The 20833-nt window shown below is 36.8% G+C and overlaps 1 protein-coding gene across 1 annotated transcript in view; it reads left to right on the forward strand.

Moving 5' to 3' along the window:
* Nucleotides 1-419: 419 nt before the first annotated feature.
* The window catches only part of LOC104082259 (interphotoreceptor matrix proteoglycan 1-like), a gene marked incomplete at its 3' end in the record, with an annotated part of 35390 nt that continues 14976 nt past the window's right edge, over nucleotides 420-20833 (forward strand). Inside the window, exons 1-4 of the mRNA XM_009585315.1 lie at nucleotides 420-486; nucleotides 13551-13784; nucleotides 18607-18773; nucleotides 18987-19015. Coding sequence (XP_009583610.1) covers nucleotides 420-486; nucleotides 13551-13784; nucleotides 18607-18773; nucleotides 18987-19015 — 497 coding nt within the window. The remainder of the gene's footprint in view (nucleotides 487-13550; nucleotides 13785-18606; nucleotides 18774-18986; nucleotides 19016-20833) is intronic.

A 20833-nucleotide genomic window follows, 5' to 3' on the forward strand; every position in this document is an offset into this window, starting at 1 on the left:
GCCACTGAAGTTTTCTGGGGTTGACAGATGCTGCTCCAGAAGGTTAATAAGATGAAGAAAGCTCTTCCAGCTGGACCGTAAGAGGGATTATGTCTGAGCAGCAGATAAACAGATTATTCCAGAAACAGACACTGCTTTTTTTTTAAAACTTCGTCACTCTTGTCTTACCACTCCAGTCCCCCAGGCTAGAAGTGTGTGCGTTGGAGGGGTTTGTCCAGCTCTTGCACTCTGGCACCTGTTGCACTCTTTGCCTAGTTGCAATTCAATGCAGCCCAAGGCTGGGGACACTTGAAAAATAATAAGAGGGAAGACATTTGGGGATTTTACTTCTTTAAGAAAACAAAATTCTTCTACTTGAACTAAATATTCTTATTTCCTGCATGATTGAGCTTGAAAACTGTGAATGATCAATAGACAGTATGCATTTGAAAACTGGATTAATATTTTTGATCATTTGCCTTGCTCTCCAAGTTCAGGGAAGCAGAGGTAAGTTCATATATGAAAGGTTTATATGAATTTATATTGCATATGTTGGGAAAAAAAATTGAAAGATCAGGGTATTTTCACATTACAGAATTCTTTATTTGGTATTTGGTGTTTTGACAATTCAGCTAGAGACAGTACAATTACTGACACTGCTATAAAGTTGGAAAAGGAAACGTTCACAAGATTTCTGATGTGTATTTCCCAGGTTTTACAATCTCTGTAAAAGATGCCATTTAGTTTCAATTTACCTGCATATGTTCTGTTATGAAAAAATACAATTTCAAAAACAAATATATGGAAGGGACAAAATAGCTGAAAAAACATCTAAGTGCTGACATTGTTAAAGACAATCTGTCATCCTTGAAATGAAGAGAAAGTAGTAAAGTATGTCTTTGTATTTACTAGCCATTGTCAGAAACAACTTCAAAAACTTTTAGATACACAAGTTCTGGAGGAAAAAAACCATACTGGCAAATATACAAAAAATGGCAATACTAGTAAGGATTACTGTAATAATAATTGTAAAATTATTTGCAAGAAAACAGAAATACAGGCAACTCCTCTGTGCTTTGTACAAACAGCTAACTATTGCTCCTTTTGAAAACACTAAAAAGTTCACAGCAATTTTAAAGCTTCTTCAACAACAAAAAAGAAAAAATGGTGATATGATTTGTCTCTGTTCAGTTCCATATACAATAGATTTAGAGCTTTGGGGAATATATTTAATTTTGGGGGAGGTTTCTTACTAACCTTTCCGTCTATGCTTTGGTATTTATATAATCGAATTAAAAGCCAACATTACAACTGCTTTATGCTTGCCCAAGTCAATGACCTCCATTTTATGTCAATCTCAGGCACATTAATTAAATGCAAAGAATGTAAAATGTAAAAGAGAAGCATCCTCAATGGTATTTAAATATTTGTTGAAGAGACAGTATGAAACATAGTCTGCTGTCAATACTACTTGGAAAGTTTTATTTACACATCTTTTTTTTTTTTTGGTCTTGCTTTTCTTCGCACAGATTTTCTTTAAAAAGTAACGAACACAGTTCTTGCATTTCACTGAAATGATGTAAATCTTCTCTAGTGGACAATTAGAGTACTGAAAAAATCCCTGGGAAAAAGTAATGTATTAGTTAACCCTAGATTTATATTCTGTTGCTCTTTGATTTTACTTTTTAATGCCATGTAAATAGTGTCATTTAATCATTAATGATATTTTGGAAATGTGGCAAAAAATAAGAGAATGTGTGATAGTTCATGTCTGACAAGAAGAAAAGTTGTATCAAAATGCACTGCTTTTGCATTTAAGTTTCTATGATGGAAAGAGATAGAATGAATTCCAGGTAATTCGTGCATGCTTGATGGTATCATTACAGTCCATATTTATAATTATGAACTGAGAATATGATAATGTAAAAAGTGGGGTCACACAGTTTCACCCATTGCAAATTGTGATTGTATGTTACAATACATTTCCCATAAAAGTCTTCAGCAAAATTCTGGGAGGCTATCTTGACAGAGAGGAATACAGAACTGTATTATTATCTCCCTAAGAGACGTAGTAGAAGACGTGGTGCATAGAATGTTTATCAATACTCAGGAAACAATGACCAATAATAAACTTCACAAAGCATCTTGCTTATGTAGCAGTGTTGGAATTTTCTTGGTTTTTATGGCTTTCAGAGGAAAAAATATTTTTTCTATACATGCATGTGAATGATAATTGGAAAAATTCCTTCCCACCAGTTTTATAAAGTACATGTGGTATGCATAAATGCATAATAATTACTTTTTATTGCAATGTAGTCATTCCATATATAATATTTTAAAACTACGTTATCTCAAATATATGCACACAGATCTCAAAAGACTTAATGCTTGTGTTAAGAAACTTCTTTACCAGAGCAGGGATGCTTCCAGAACTGTTATTTTATGATTTAGCATTAGGGTCAAATACTTACAGAAAATGTTTTCAAAAGTACACAGGCTCTCCCAATAGTCTGAATACTTATATTAATCACTCATTAGTGATCCTGACATAGATGATTTGAGGCTTTTATGGCTATTCAAGTTTGCAGTACATGTCAGCTGTGACAGACTAGGAAATAAGAGACTAAGATATAAATAGAGCTAATAATCGCTAAATATTTATAGGGTTAATCAGCTGATTTTTTTTCCTCATGAACAAAATTATCTTAAATTCAAATTCCTGATTTACACACATCTATATTTAACAAAAAGTGGGTTAACAGAAGTGGGGCTTGCTCAGTAATGTCTTTTGGTCCTTCCTCCCCATCCCTATTTTAGGACCAAAAAAGTCCTTCTCCCAGCCATTTGGGGGCTTTCCAGGAGCACCTTCAGTTCCACAGTAAACAAACAGAAGCAAAATACAGACTTTAGAGATAGAGTGTTTATCTTTGGCCATGACTAGTGCCAGAATCCAGGAAATTACCTCAGGACTTGAACTCAGGTCTTTGCCACTGTCCTGACACAAGCTGTCTGTAACAATGGGAAGGGAAAGTGAGGGGGACAAAATCTTTGCGACAGCAAAAAAATCTACATCTAAAATATTACACTAATTTTTAACTGTTCAGTTGTAAACCACTGAAAACTCAGACTAACTAGCAAAATACAGAGGAGCTTTGAATTCCCAAAACTATATATTGGTGCTGGGTACATCCTAGCACTTGATACTGAGAATGTAAGGGAGCCAGAGAGTGTTCAAGGCTGTTTAGTGTTATTTTTTATTCAGCAAGCAAATATCCGCTATTTATTCAACCGTTCTTTAGGACACAAAGGCTTTGTGTGTGCTCTATGAAATCATTTTAATTCATTCTGACTTACCCCTTCCTGCTCGGCTGTTCCAATTCAGCAATAAGTGTTGCAGTTCAAGACTATAATTGCCCTTGAAAAAAGGGTTAAGAAAATTTGTGCCAAAGGAAAAAGGAAGTCAAAGAACACAAAGCTTCAAAGAAAGAAAGAAAAAAAAAGACATCTGCTTTTTGCACTAAGATTATTTTCTACTTTCATCCATAAAATAAGAACTACCGAGTTAAAGTTAGCTTTCCTGGTTGTGCTTATAAACAAATGAAAAGTAAATCTTTTTTTTTTCCCCTTCCCAAATAAATGTAACACTAGATCATATGCGGGTTTTAATCTTATCTATTTCCTGGCTAAAAGCCAAACTTGACTAAAAATACTAGAATATTGTCGCTGAATCATAGAGATTAATTCCAGATATAATCTCACCTGTACCATAATGATTAGTGAACTATATGTGAATGAACAGTTAAATGCGTGGGATTTTTTCTCTGAAAACACCTGTGGACAAGATGATCACTATCAATAATAAAAGGTTTTCTCCTTTTACAGTACATTAATTTACAGGTTACAGATTACAATAAAGTACCTTTACTTGGAGTCTTAACCTGCTAGAAATCCAGATTATTGTTTATGCTATTCTTCATTTCTAAGCTAATTGTGGAGTCCTAGTGGCTTCAGCAGTGCACTAAGTGATATGGCCAACATTCATTAGATGTCTTCTTCCCAGAAGGAAAACTGTGTATGCATCCTACTGCCTTTTGATGCTTTAAAATATTTTAAATATATGTTTTCCCTGCTTTTGTACCTCTGTCCTATTTCCAGTCCCTTTGGGATTAAAATTAGTCTTCTGCTCATTCTCTATCACACAATTCTTCCTTTTTTATCAAGAATTAGGTGCACTATCCTGCACATTCCATGTGCTTTGCACTTTGCACGGCCAGCTGTGTTTCAAACAATTTCTTTCCCTTAGGAATGTGTGATATTGAACACCACACTTCCTGAAGAGAAATATCTATCTATCTGTCTGCTTGTATATACATATATACTGGCATTTAGTCACTATCAGCTGCTATTTACTGGACAGACACTTCAGAATAGTAACATATCTGGAAAACTAAGATTAACAATCACCTGCCACAGTGTAGGTGTGTTTATATACCCTTACATAATTGTAGCACACCTTATCATTTTATGCAAGCATACCACCAGTTTTAACCTTACAATAGACCTGTCTGACTGAGTAACGCTATCATCCTCGTTTCACAAAAGCATGAGTGTAACATAGAAACTGAAGCCCTGATCTGTAAGAAGCATTGCAGTCATAAAGCAGGACAACAGCAGAGTTTAGCAGGCTAATTCTCAAAGCAGCTGCCTAGTCACATAGATGTCTGCAAATCAGTAGGACCCAGGCTCATAGGTACATAGCTAATTGTACTTAGGCCACCATGCTTACCTTTTCAGTGGTGAGGTTCTACTGGCTTTTAAATTTCTACTTCAGTGCAGAGTCAAAATTACCTTCTTATTGGCCACTCTGAATCTTTCAGTACCTCTCTCAGACTTTACCCAATTGTGTATTAACAATCTTGGGAACCCTGTTACCTGAAATACCAGTTTTAGTGGGTATGCTCCAGGTATACTTTTCATGCATATAAGTCAACACAGATCATAGAAGCCCCAGCAGTTTCAGGTAGGAAGCAGTAATGCACTCATCTTTCATTTTGTGATTTTGTGGTTACAGCACAAAATGAAGACAGTTCTAAACAAGTTCTTTTCCCTTTCCTCTTCTCCCTCAAAACTAGATCAATTTCATCTAGCTCAGAAGTTGACCATGCTTAGAACAAGGAATTGGACTAGGTGACCTCCAGGTGTCCTCCCAAGCTAACTTGGTCTATGCAGCTTCACATACAACTAAGTTAAGTAAGGTTAAGTCCACGTCACTCCAAGTCACTCACGGAGTCAATTAGCCAGAGACTGTAGATCGTATTGCAGGATGAGTGCCCCTAAACTGTGAGTAAGATTGACCAGTTCCAATAACACAAGTTCAAGCGAAGTGATGGCACTGTGGCTTCTGGCTCCTGGAAGTTTTCCCATATGCCAACCATCCTAACCATCATCATAATTGAATACATTTACCTTAATAAGCCCATTCTGCACTGCGACTCTTTTGACTCACACCATCAAAATTGTTGAAATGTTGACATACATGGCAAAATATCACTTGAATTTGAACTTGTGCTGTCTCACTGACTTTCTGAGAGGATGGCTGTACAACTGATTAGAAAATGAATAACAGAGATGCTCAAGTGAGTGTTTCATCACTGCAGATTGGATGCATCCCTCCAAGAACTACTCAAACATTTAAAGCATTTTCTTGCATCTTTTGATGCAAACCATATCAGATAATAAAACAGCATTTCAGGCCAAATGCTTCTAAGATGGCCAAGGAAATACAAATAGATATATGTTTCATATGTCAACATTAAAACCCATCATTCTTCAATGCTGTTTCTAGTCTAGGTCCTGGACCTTAAGCAGCCTGTTATAGGATTCAGATGTTGGTAATGAAACCATAGATGGCCTTTGATATTTTCTATGAATTCCAGCAGCAGCGGTTAGTAGAGTTGATGGATAACAAGGAGGATTCTTCACCAGAATTTGCTCTTACCTGTCTGAAAGAGATGGTATATATTTCTACTTTAAATGAGACAAATGATATCAAGGAAAACATTAGCTTCTTACGATGCTCTTTCAGATAGGAAGGAAATGTGTCAAAATCACACGTGTTGACTTAAAGCTTTCAGCATGTTTAATATTTGTGGTTGGTACAGACTGCATTTACTGTGAATGTGGATTCATTGTTGGTCAATATATGACAACTATATTCGCAAAAGCAGGAGAATCTTACCAGGGGCATATTACATTTTCTATTCTCATCTACAATAGGTAGGTAATTCACCATAGTTATTTTGCCATGAATTGTATAGTTAGCATAATTCAAAGACGTTACCAAATTGTCTATTTAGAGAGGGAGAAAAAATTACGTTTGTCTGTTATAAGGCCTAAGCATAAATTTCATAAAAATTGTTTCAAATTATCTTCTTAGCTTTCTTTCTGAAGTTGGTAGATTTAACAATTGTGTTTCTGCACTTGGCATAGAAAACCACACAGCTTTGCGTGAGTATCTGGGAGGAGGGGAACAGCTGAGGGATTATGATATCTAGTTTAGTTTCTCAGTGTTACCTACTTGCAGAAATTAAATTCTTCACACTTACTGAAATTCCAAAGCACATTGGTTGATGACAACAGTGATCTTTGGTACCAAAATGTAAATCCAGGTTAATTTAAAGAGTTCTGCAAAGAACCACTATCTAATGTCATCTCCTAGCTTTGAATGTAACACCATTAAAACAATAAGTTTGTGGGTTTTATTAAAATTTAGACATTTACTACTTTCACTGTTATACCATATATTTCAAAATAATTTATCACATTCTTCTCCAGATTTACTTCCATATATGTTCTGAGGTGTAGATCATTTCATTATAACCAAACATTTAGAATTTTTAACATAAGGATAACAACAGGAATATATCACATAAAGATTCACGGGAGCCTTGCCTTATTTGAGTACTATGTTAACAGTAAATATATTCTTCATCTTCCATAAATGTTTAAAGGAGCATCATCATGCAAGAATCAGGATTTATGAAAACCCAGCACTTCCCTGAATTTTCAAGAAGGAAAATCCCTTGGTACAGATCTAATTCAAAACAAGAACACAGTCTTTAAAAGGTTGAAATTTACAGAACTGACCTTTTAAGCAGGAGCCTGAAGCTCCTCTCCTGTGACATAGAGAGCTTGAGCACAGCTTGTGAACATATGCAGATGACGTTTTGTCATGGTGAATCCAAGCAAGAGATACACGGATCAGATGTATTTTGTCTTCAGTACAAAGTCCCCACTGCACAGGCAGGGCCTAGCACCTCCCTGACATGTAAGGTGATGCTGAGTCTTGCATAACACAAGATATTAGTAAGTACATGAAACGTTCTGTAGTGCTGGGTGTGTAGACACCAGCTTTGTGGTACTTGTGCAGGAAGTTCGCTAGTGGTCATCGGTCAACTGAACACAGGGTCTTCCAAGCTGGAGGCCCCGACCTGGCCCCCATAGCTCTTTGCCACAATTAGATACCCAGGCCTCATTCCACAAGTAATGTCACTATTTAGAGACATTTAAGAATTTAGAGACATTCATACAAGCCAACATACTGAACAGGAATTACCAAACTCATCATTGTCAATATTCATTCTGAGGAATTAAAATTAATTACTTTTAACACAAATGCCTTAGCCCTCTTCCTGTCTTTTAGGAACACAGGCATTCTCCTCCAGCCAGTGTTCATCTTCTTCTGAAGATAGGCATCAATGTCAGCTCCTTATCTTTCAGCAAAACATCCCCACAGTAGTGGATACTTCCTAACCTGGCAGTTCACTGGCTAAGTGCACTAAACCTGAAGAAGTGAGATCCAAACTGAGTTCTCTCCTGTGCCTCAGCTACCACAGTTAGCTCCCAGATAAGAACTACTACCCGCCAGAATACAACAACTGTTGGGGCCGAGTCCCCTCAGTAATTCCTCTCAAAGTTCTTTCATTGTGTACATTAAAAATAGTTAATATATTGGACCCAAAGAGAAGTACAAGCAAGACATACAATCTTGTGTTTAAGGGTACTGAGCTCTCAGAGACAAGAACTGAGCAGATTAAATATTAGCATTAATTTTTCTAATATGGGATTCCATTCTCTCAAGGTTTTAAAGTTGTGAGCCTTCATGGTTGTGAAAACAAGCTTTGAAATGTAATGCAAACACAGACAGAGCTACAGTGTCTGACAAAGCATTGGCAAAGCAGCCCCAAACATCAGCAAGAGTACAAGGAAAGGGCCTCTACTGCCGCATCTGTATGGGAAGATAGAGGTTGTTGCATGCTTCTCCGGTAGAAGATAGGTGCTGTTCCCAGTACTAATATGCAGGATCTAGGCTGCACTTGATAAAGCCATGCCATATTTTAATCTGTCCCTGCTCATCTAAGCCCCTTCAATCCAGTCAGACCCTTCCCATGCAGCTGGGACTGAGGCAATATTGCATAAAAAAGATTTTAAAAGGAATATAAGGAAGGAACATGTCATGGGCACCCTGTCTGTCACTGGCAAGAGCTATTAGAATTTGGGGTCCTCACTATTCCCATGACAGGAGGAAACTGCCTCTAACCAAAGAGTCCAGGATATTACCTCTTTGTACTTTCTATGTTCCATCTGGTGTTTACATTGATCAGCCCTTTCAGAGATCTCAAAATCAACTTTCCATGACTAGTCATCCTTGCTTTTGTTACTGGTTGAATTATCAACACAGGGGCTGTATGTTTAATTGGATCACAACAACACATTTATGGGATCTTTGTTGAATTAACCCTCTTTGATAAGCTTTCCTGGTCCTATTTCAGCAGTTCCATTTAAATAAGCCTTGTCTTTTAATTAATAATTATTTTATTGTGCAGGCAATATGTCTCATTTATCAATCAAGTATTCCTCTCTATCCTAAGAACATCCACTTATTTCTCAGACTAATCTGCTTTTTCATACATGTTAAACCTTGTGATTATTTTAATGATGTTCAGACTTCAACAGTTTTATCCTGATGTCACCTTGAATTTTGCTACCGAAACCTTTAGTTACCATATTTTAAATTCTTCTCTTTGCATGCAATGACAACTTAATTTTCTAAGGTCAGATAAAACTAAATGTTTACTTCCAAATTAATGCTGTAGGTAAATGTTCTTACACAGAGATTGCCTACATTGCTGGAAAAAAACCAAACAACCTACACCAAAACTGGAAGCCTCCCAAAACTGATCCTATTAACAGCTAGAAATGAATAAAGCTGTATAGAAATGCATCCACTATGGTTATACAAAAAAGGCGTGAATACAAGTTTCTTGCTCCTGTGTTTATAAAAGCAAATTTAAAAAAACAAAAAAAAAGCTGACTAATTATCTGAATGGATTTAAACTCTTTTTTTATAGAATCCAGTTAAATAATGATGTACTTTTCCTTTTACATCATGCAGATTATTAAAAACACATAGGAACTCTCACCTTTGAAATCTATTTCTCCTGCCTTGTTTTTTTAGTGAAGGTATAAATTTATAATGCAGGTCTCAAGAGACAGAGGGGAGAGGCCTGGCCTAATTCCGAGGATTTCAGGTTTTTTAATTTGAGAAATGAATACCATTTATCTGCCTGAAAACAAACCCGGAAGAACAGCACTACGCGCTTGAAAGACCTGTATGGACGTCAAAGCACTTTGATTAGGTCAAAGTGCTATAATAAGCACTTTGCTATATCATATTTTGAAAATTGCTTTATCATATTTTGAAAATATTTTGTTATACTTGTCTAAGTTCAGGACTAGAAGTCAGGCTGACAGTGACTCTGTAGATCACCTTAGTAAAACTACTTCAACTTTTTTCCTCAAATATTCCACCTGGAAAATGGGGACAATAATGCAGATTCTTTCATGTGAGAATAAAGAAAGGGAGTAAAAGCTTTATTTAAGGCATCTTGGAGATTAAGCTAAAGTACAGTAAAATGTTACCAGACTTTGACAGTTATCTACCCTTCTGCCCTAGAACTATCAAAGAAAACTAAAAGTCTTAGACATACCTTTTAAAGGTAAAACTGAGACAGTCACCTTTGTGAAACAACAGAGTTAAATAAAAAAATTCAAACTGGGCAGAGTAAACACTAAATATATTAACTGCATATGTTCATTTCAGAAAAGAGAATGAGAACAAAAAAAATTACAAAAATGACTTAGTTTAAGAAAAGTAAAACAGCCTAGTATTATTGGGATTTTTTACGTGATCAAATGATGTACCCTGTAAAATTTGCACCACTCCAGTTTACTCGATTACTACGTGTAAAAAAAAAAAAAAAAGGATCAGCTAATATATATGGGTCCAATTTCATAATAGCACAGGTCTTTTTAGATTTTTTTTTTCAGTCCAGGACACTGAAAACAAAGCATATAAAAAGTTGTAGATGGAGGCATATTAGAGTAAAGTATATGTCTGAACCATCTGGGAGTCTTAGGTAAAAATTTTTCAGTTCAGAATTTCCACAGACACAGGGGAAAGCACAGGTCTGAAGAATTACAAACAAATAACGTTTGTACCAGAAGACAGGTTTTCTTCCATTCATATTCAGTAAATATGAGGAAAAAGGTATTGGACAATCATGTGGAGAAAGGGGCTGATGCTTTCTCCAATTCAAATTTTGCTTAAGTTTAGTAAAAACGTGATTTCAAGAACCGATGATAATAAAAGTTACTCTAGTAAAGGAAATTTACTAACCACAAGATAGAAATGAAATTAAACCTATTACAATAAGCATACTTAAGCAACAGATCCCTCCCACAAAAAAGTGGAAATTGAAGGGAAAGAATGAAAATAGAAAAAATTTACACCTACCCTGAATAGGCTAGCAGAACAGTGATAACTGGAAGCAGATAATATATGGTCACTTTCTCAGACTGAAAAGCCCAGATAGCGACCCTAACACAGAGAGTTTGAAATCATTACAAAAATCATTTGAGAAGAATCTCCTTTGTCAGTCTTATGAATAGTATAATTCTTAATTCAAGTTAATGGCTTAGGGATAAATCCTGGGGAAGAAGCAAATCCTTCAAGAAAGGCCTCTGCTCCATACAAAAGCTATCAAAGAGCTTAGTGACAAAATCCTCTGCCCCAGTTGGTCAGACTGCCTGGGCAGCTGGTCTATCACAGTTAATATACCTTGTAAAAGGTAATAGACTTACAACTGCCTACTTTCCATGTAGATTTTTGGTATTTTCTTCTAGAGGATTTCAGGGGTCTGCTTTGAGATTTCAATGGCATTGGATCTTCCGCTCTCACCCCATATATCATTCAAATAATTCGGTGTCTCACCTGATCCGGTATTTTGCCACTTGTGGTTTCTGATGGACCCAGAGCCATGTTTTCACAGGGGAAATTAATTTTATGCAGTTTATGGTTCATTATCTGACATTACTGTGAAAAAATTACTTCCATTTCATTTAACGACAAACACTATATGACTGCATCATCATTTTAAATTACCTTGCAACAGTCAGACAGTTATAGGCCTACAGGCTGCTGCCTCTGGCATGCTTTACAAAGCAATAACAATCTCCTGTTGCCTTCATTGTACAACTTCCTGTCTTTCATACAATATTCATCATAATCAAGCAGTCGACTTTTTTCCATATCAGAGTACCACCTACCTCATAATATATGTGTCATTATGATTTCTACGCAGTAAGCATTGAATGTTCATTCTGAAGTTAAATAAGAACTGAGACATATATATATATGCACATATATATGTATACTGACATATATGGTAGAACTTTTCCCATTCTTTACTTCAAGTACTATTCTTTTTGTAACAGTATGCTTCTCAACTATTTTTCTCTTATCATTTATCTGCCCACTTTTCTTTAAACATTTAATTAACACAGTTCGAAATTGTCAAGATAATGTGTTTTTACCTTCCTTATTTTCTCTTGATTTGCCTAAGAACATGATAATTAGTGTTTGTTATATGCAGCATGACATTTCTTCTTTCTCCAGCAAACTAGTAATTTTTTACTCTTAATTTTTTTGACAATATTACTGTCACTGAACTTGTTCCTTTTGAACCCTATTATTTCCTTTTATTCTTCTTTCACATTTTTTAAACCATTCTTCAAAGCAAATTTTTCAGTTGATTTGTCAGCATTCAGGTACACATATACCATGCCTTTCTTACATTTTCTCCCTTAAAGTTTTCCAATTATCTACAAACTTTACACTTTCCTTTCAAAACAGTTCTTTCAAAATGTCTTTTATTCTGTTTACATTTTTCTTTATGTTTCATCTGTAATGATTGTATCAAATGTATGAAAATGCAACCAAAAAAAGGTATTTCCAAATTAACTTTAACATCTTTATTAATATGTATGCAAAATTTTGGAAGATAATCTAAAAGATACTAATTGCTCCTGTCACACAATCCTGCAAAATGCGATATTTCAGCTCATTTAAATATGCACCTTATATGCTATTTTTATCATTAACATTTTTACATTAAATTTAGCTAGTATGTCATGTAATACAGCATCACAAATACTTAGGAAGTGGAACCAAATGAGTCCTGAATTGTTGTGTGCCTTTTAAGATGGGGGTTCCTATGCTTGAGGCTATTTTGACACCCTAGAAGCATTTCCATTTTTCATAACTGAATAGCTCCATAAGTAAAACTTAAGCCTAGATCTTCAATTCCCACTCACTGATTTCACTTTTTTCTACTGTAGCTGTTCTACTTTGCCAGGAATAGTTAAAGATCTATTGAGATCCAATGCCAGAGCATTCACAACACCTATCATCCAGCCGCAAAGAAACATAACTGCAGTCTGTTCTGATTAATACTTCAGTTTATGTGAGGGAAGGATAGAGGAGTGCACTGTGGAGTAAAAGAGGGAGACTGGAAACAGCTCTTTCTTTCCCAAAGACAATCAAACTCGTGTTCAGCTTTTGAAAGAAAGTGTTTCAGGGTCCAGTTCTTGGCACAGGTTCAAGACTATGAACCTGATGTGAAGGGAGATGTGCCTTGAAACCCAGAGGAAACATAAGACTATCTTAAAAGGGTGCAGATTTAAGGTACAACTATTTCTCATTTTACTTATCTGCTAGCATAGACACCTTTTTTACACTGTAAGCTGATACAGATATGCTTCACTTTCCCCAAGCTCCAGACCGTTACTTATCACTGTAAAAAAAGGTGATACACTCACAAGTGAGATGCTGTAGCATGAAGTTCAAGCACTTAAATGTCCTTTGTGGATCTAACCCAAAGTCACTTTTGGAAACAAGATTTAGGGCTTCTGAAACTTTCACCCTGTGTGTCCTGGGGTTACGTGTTGAGATATAAGGAAATTATTTATCAGGTCTCTTGAGCCCCAGTTCCCCCATGTGATCACAGGATGTTTCTCCTCAGCACATTAATTCAGTCAGGGCATTGACACCAATATAATGTAACAAAAAGAACTCTCAGGTTCATGCCCATTTTCCAACACAAACTTGCATTGGATACCTACTGCCTATGCAATGTATGTTTATGTACATTTTTACTTTTTATCTTTTCCAGAAATCCCTAATAAGATAAACCGTGGTGAAGCCAAACATCTTGCAGATGCCTCAGGGTCAGACAAAACAGAAAGAACAACAAAGAGGTCCAGAGTATCAACCATAAGGCGGATATTTGACATGGCAAAACACCGAACAAAGAGGTCATCCTTTTTCTCAACTGGTGTGAAAGTCTGCCCACAAGAATCAGTGAAGCAGATTTTAGCCAGTCACCAAGCTTACTATAGATTAAGAGGTAAGATGATGATTGTAACATGTACTTCCTCCTTGAAAGTATTTCTTTTAATTGAGGAAACACAGTAATTTTCCAGAATCTTGTTCTGTAGCTCTAGGCAGAGTATGTGCTATTTGCTTTATGCTTTATTTTTGCATAGATAATCAAATGTTACATGTACATTAGCACAGTTCAAGACAGACAGTTACCAGAACAGAATAAAACAATGTAGTCAAAGGACTAATGAACTCAGTGTAATTGCATAGTGTTCTAGCATGGCAGAACACGAAGACCAAATTATGCTTGCAATACTTTCAGAAGTGCAGCAGGTACTATCATTGCTATGCAGAATTAATCCCACCAGCTCAAGACAAGTAATGAAACTATTCATCCGTCATTTCACAAATATGTTGGTGTATATGTAGTTATATTAAGTCTGTGACAGTGTTGGTGTGCTACAAACACAGACAATTGCTAGCAGCTCATGCAAAGACCTTAGTCTTATTTTTAAAAATTCTAGAATGTTTTTTCTGCCCTTTCCCAATTAATTCACTCCCTCTCCAGCCCTTTATTTACCTCCCTTGACCATAGAGAGCCTATAGAGTTACCACTCCAATTTTAGGTCCCTAGAGAGCATGGTGCAAACAGCCATCTGTTTTTTATATTTCCTCTCTTCCTCCCTCTACCTCTCCCAGTCCTTCATTCTGTGGCTGTTCCAATTTGCATTAGAAAAATGCATATTTTTGTGCTGCAGCTAAACAGTCCAAAGCTAATTCTAAAACCTAGTCAGCACTTCTGGGATGCAAGTATCTAAGGCAACATCTACTTTCTAGATCAGCTTTGCTTATCTATTTGTCCTCTATATTGGTCTCCAACCATTCACATACGTGTATGTAACTTGGCTGCTCCTCAGCTCTCTTTCAGGGAACCAGCTAGTTCCCTCTAAAATGAAATCTGGATGTAGAGCTGCAAAAACTTTACTCCAGCAGCCACTTGTTATAGGCAGCATGGGCAAACTACACCAATGTCTGTAGCCATTCCTGTAGATACAAACATATTTGGTATTCATTGTGGGACTGAATTCCAGCCCAATGGGCATTAGACAGAATTCTGAAACATGTGTTAAAGAGGCCTTTCTTAAACACTAGTTAATCGTGAAAGTCCCTAAAACTCACTGGTCACATCCATGACTGGGCTGAAAACAAGCTATCCTGGGACAGGCTGGTATCATTGACCTGAACTCAAAGAACTGCATCTAGGACATTTTTGTTTAAAAACTGATGATGACAATGCTACCACCTTTTTGGAGAGCAGCACATCAGCTGGGATATTGGGATCTGTAAGTCTTGTAGTGCAAGCAGGTTTAAACTTACAGCCCTCTTTCCCAGCAGTGTCCTACACTCATAAAATTCTCTGAGTAGGTATCATCCAGTTCTGAAGCCAGAGTACTTCCCAAAAAGTAAGCAAGAGAACAGATGACTGCAGCTGAATAATTTGTACACTCATTCAGAAAAAAGTGTTTCTGCTCCCTTGAATAGTTGCACATTTTCCATTACAATGTCCTTCGTTAAAACCTGAAAAAATCTTTCCTTCAAGGAAAGATCAGAACCCAAGACTTCTGCCCTCCCAGCTGAGCATGCTAATTTACCTGACGAAAGTGATAAATGGAAAAAAAAGTGGTAGTGAAAATGTGGTGATGCAAGCATTATCCTTGAAGCTGTAACCACAGTACGAGCCTTCACAAAAAGATAATCTGATAGCCACGCCGAAGTCTTACAGCTTGTGCCTATCTGTGGGACAATCTTACCTTCATTTTGTTTTGTAGATATACCTTTAGGTCCGTTCTTCTCTAAAGTCTAGGAGACCACTTTCACCCCTCCAAGTCTCGTGACACATTTAGAACTGTAACAGCACTGTGGATCATATCTGTCCTCTAAAGAATTTTACTGCTTCCTAAGAAAAATTACACAATTTTTTTTTACATATATATGTATATTCTCTATGCTTTCAGGAATGCGCACACAACACAAAGCAGCTCAGATATAGGAGCTCAGACAGTTACTATTGGATAACCTGAGCCTACTGTGACCCTATACCAACTCTGAAATAACACACCATAGCTTAAGTCACCATGAAGACAGTCCCTCATGTGGGGCAAACTGGGAGCATGCATGGAATCAGCTACAATGCCTCCTCAGCTGGCCATGTGTCATGTTTATCTAAACCCTGGTAACTGGATTGCTTTTCATCAGATAAGATTTCTTTATTCAGCAGTTACTGCTCAGAAAAACAGATACCAGAGAGTTGTAAGTGAGAAAAAGATGACAGAAAGTAGCCTTAATGGCTAGCTCATAATGAATAAATCTCTTCAAAAGACAGCCTGTTCTTTTTTAATAACCTGACCACATCTGCTCCACATGCAGCTGCTCTACCGGGAGGGTAGGTTGTTCCTGAGGTATTGTTGAGGTGCCCTAACACAGCTAAGTGAGTACATCTGTACAGCAAGTTTAGAGAATACCTAGAGAAACTGACTGCATTAATTTCAGAGACACCGATAGATAGTGCAGAGATAGATAGATAAAGACATGGGTTAGAAAATGCAGATAATTATCTCACTCTAAGTCAAAGCAGGTATCAAGTACTGAAAATAAATGTCCCATCTCACAGTAATGAACTTTGCAAAGTAAAGTGCTAGAGGCAACAGCATTTAAATTGCTGGCAAGTTTTGTTGAAATGGTTTTTCTAGTATGTTTGAAAATCCCCTTCTGTAAAAGCATTTAACTTTAAACAACATTTTTAAGAAGTGTGTTCCTTCATCTTGAATGAGCGTACATTATATTTTCACAAAGCCAAAAATACAGCTGGCTTTGTTAACTCTAACAATATCAGAGGAATCAACAAGTAGTGACAGAGGCAGTTGCCCATGAATTGGAAGGTATAGCAACAGCTGAGATAAACTGAACTGGTTCTGTTCAAAACACATTGATTCTAGCAGCCACTGAGCCATGTTGGTTATCCTACACAACTGAGTTCACAGACCCTGCAGAGTGGATATTTCTGCAGTTAAGTAGGAAAGTCCACGCAGAACACACTTCCTGGCTGGTGATAGCTTGAGGATCTCTTTGGACCACTCAGTGATTTTAAACATGACTCAGGTGCAGCCAGGATTCATTCTATGTTTAGTTTGAGGCTGTGCAAAGTGAGTTAAGTGAAACCCAAATATTTTGGGTTTGGGGAAGGGCTGGTAGCGGAACAGAAATCCAAAGACATGTTAGTATAGTTAGTCAGATAGGCAGTAGCTGTCTGGAGGAGGGAACAGTTTATCCTCCGGAATCTTTTAGAAATGGTTTCCACTTACAAAAAAGAGGAGACTTCAGCAAGGTGTTGGTAAAAGTGCACTCAGAAGTGTAGCCCCACCTGGCCATCTGTGGCTCTGAAAAACTCACTTCTGCAGACATATCTAAGACCTGTGTTATCAGAATCATCAAGGGAAGGTAAATCCTGTAAAGTATTTCTGAGCAGTCATTTTATAACCTAGCTGCTGCTGCTTTCTCCCCTCCCGCATGTACTCATGCATGTCATGATCCTCACTCACAGCGGTAGAGAGCAAGGTCTTTGCAGCAGGAACTTACCTTTTACAAGTTTTCTCTGAAATGCCTGACAGAGTTCTGACTGCTAGAAAATAGATCAAAAAACTGGACGCCAAGCCCAAATATTCATTCTAATATATTTTGTAACACACTACAGCTGAACTTCACAGCTTTCTTGCATACAGAGTGAGCCAACAGAATATGTAAAAGTATAAGTCTCCATTATTATATTACTTTTTACATACTTTCATGTAATTAAGCCCGTTTGCATCCAGTAAATGAAGCTCCCTGAGAGCCATTCATGAAAACCACCTTTTCAAAATCTCCCCCACTGTCTTACTCTCTTTATGTTCATTTCCATTTCCCCAAATGATGCAGAACACTGCTGTTCTCTCTGCAGCCACAGTACCTATTAATCTTGTCTGATGTAGCCTGGCATTTAACTGGGTGATTCATCACCATGGACAAGATATTTAACATTGAACAAATGACTCTGTACAGTTGTGTAGAGAGGAAGGAAATCATGTTCATTCCAAAGGAATTTCACCTATACTAAGTCACTCAATTTTTCCGTAGGTGTTTAAAGAAACATAAAAGCATGTACCTGCTGCAGAATGTCCTTAAGATTTTGAAAAGACTAATTACATTGAAAATTTGGAATATAAACAAATCATTTTAGCCTGCTGCATCTAAAATATATTTTTTCCATTAAAATTTGTTGTTATATGTATGGGGAATATCAAAATCTTGAATATGGTTTGTTTAGTTTGTTCTATGCATAGTTAACCATACTAATGTACAAAACCTTTGTATACAGTTAAAATTGTGATTATTCAAGTATGATGACTGCTAGATTTTTTTTTTCTCTACCTTCCTGATTTGCTTTCACTAGAACAACCAGTGTGTATCTTTGAATGTATGTACCTTTGAGGTGAACAAAGTGTGCTTTGTGTTTGCTCCTTATTCATTATAATGATGTCGGGCCAAATTAATCTCTCTTTTAAAATGAGGGGAATTAGCAATCCTTAACTCAAAGACAGTTAATCTTTCAGCATAAAGGCAAATGTCTGTTAACTCAAAAATACCTAAAAGACCTAAATATCTGAAAATACCTAAATATCTGAAAATACCTAGAAGCTGGATTTTTTTACCAGGTATAGTAAGATGTGTAAATCCCAAATCACTTTAAAAAGGCTTTCAAGTTTACTTTTTGGTACAAAGCCTCCATCCCCAGCCCCTTTCTTCTTACTCAGTCTGCCAGGAAGCTGTGTGGGAAGCCTTTCGTATTTTTCTGGATCGGATTCCTGATACTTCTGAATATCAGAACTGGGTTACTGCTTGCCAGAGGGAAACCTTCTGCATATTCGACATTGGCAAAAATTTCAGCAATTCCCAAGAGCATCTGGAAATAATCCAACGGGTAAGGATTACTGATATTTGTTTAGAAACTGGGGGAGACTTCCAAGTCCCTCCCCATCTGCTTATATAAGGGCAAAGTATTGTTCAGGAAGAGGAGGGGGCATGTGTTAGAAGGAAAACATAAGAGTACAGTAAACAAAAGAGCTAACAGGCTTCTGCTCAATGGTTGGATACACCCACTAGTAAAATGCTGTTTTTCTTAATCTTTTCGCAGCGAGTAAAACATAGAACCTTCCAGGAAAGGTAAGTAGCACAAGTAGAACCTTGCCGCTTGATGTTACTGCCTTTTTTGAAAAAGATCTGTGTAGATGTGCGTGGATGTGAGCAGATATACAGATAGCACTGTGGTGTATTTGGTGTGTGCTGTAAGAGATGTATATACTGTATGTATAATAGTACACAATAATTGAATCACAAATAATGAAGGTGGCGAAACATCTGAGTTGCCTGTTCACTTTGAGACATCACAGAATGTCTTCTTGGACTAATGTGAGCATGAAACCCTGACAGAGCCACGGCTTTCCGTCAGACTAGTGTTGATTGGGAGTGTGACAAAAGATTACCCACAATTGCTATAATTCTCAAAAGGAAGGTCAGAGAGCTTAACAAAAGTTTACCTGGGAGGCTACATTAAGCAATAATATGAAAACTCTATGCCTTCACTTTAGCTTTCCCCTCTGTTTTTACACATCATGATAGCGTTAACTAATGTGATGTTTTATTCCGTAAACTCTTGGGAAAAAAGCATGCTCCTGGCAATGCTCAGAAGTCTGAGAATGGCAGGATTAAAGTTACTGAACTGTCTCTCTGCATATAAATACTATAGTACAGCCAGACAAATCATTGTCCACAGTTTCTCTGATTAATGTATTTTTTTTTCCTTCAAATTTTCTTAGATTTTCAGGTGTTGCAGATAATCTTTTCCATTCATAAGTTATACTGTCTCATGATCGCAGAGGTCTATGTGTCTTTATTCATTACGGCATGGGAGCTTTGAGTGTCCTTCTTTCTCAGAAATGTATTTTTAATAATGTAGGGCCTAATTAAACTCCCCTGGAAAGGGGAGACCTCCCTCCAAAGGGAGGTCTTTTCACTCAGTCTAGTGCAAACAGCAGCAGCAAGGCAGTAAGTGAAGTGACTGATTTCAGAGTTCTTATGTTCTTTGTGAACAGCACGGTTTTCCCTAGACACAATTCAGAAGGTGAAGTAAATTCTATGAGTTACTCATTTTTAGCTGGAAATACAGGCAGCCATGATTATGCATTGTTGGACTTCATCTTTAGTACTGTGTGGTTTGGGAAGCAAACTTCGTGAAAACATTACAAATAATACTTTAGTTCTCACCACACAAGATATCCAGAGGATATGGTAAATCAGGAGTTGTTCATGTTCTTTATTTATGTTATTAAACATCTAGGTTGGTCCTGTATAGAAATGCAGCCCAGCCTTTTCTGTCTATGCTACAAGCTTCACATTGTCTCAGTTAATATCACACCATGCATTTGCAGTGCCCTTAGTTCTTTCACTCATATCAGTTTTCACAAACACTCCACTTGTGTGCACTGCCTTAATAATAGCTATTTCTGTAGAAATTTTGAGGAATTCTATCCTCATTTATTTCCATTATTGGGCTTTTTATTTTATGCTGTTGTTTTTTCCTCACTCTGCTTAGAACCCAAAACAACTGAAATTCTTCCCCCCCCAAATTTCAAGAAAGAAAAATCTCAAAATGTCACTTAGAAGATTCTTATCTAAGAATCTAAATGTTTCCAAAAGCTACAATGAATAAAAAATTTGGTTTTAGAGCAGAAATTATTCTATAGTCTTAACTGCAGGAATCTTTAACACATCTATTATAAAATATACTTATATATACATACCGCTTCTGCTTGTCAGGCAAGATAACAGTCGCAGTTACAAAATTTATTCGTCAGCAGGACTGTAAAACTTAGAACAGAAAATAATATCAACAATACAAAAACAAATCCTGTGATGCAAGGCAGACAATCTGTACAGCACACCCACCATATTCATACTCTGCCATGGGAACCATAGTAGGCA

Source organism: Fulmarus glacialis, unplaced genomic scaffold, assembly GCF_000690835.1.
Source record: "Fulmarus glacialis isolate BGI_N327 unplaced genomic scaffold, ASM69083v1 scaffold43159, whole genome shotgun sequence".
In the NCBI taxonomy this organism is placed as follows: Eukaryota; Metazoa; Chordata; class Aves; order Procellariiformes; family Procellariidae; genus Fulmarus; species Fulmarus glacialis.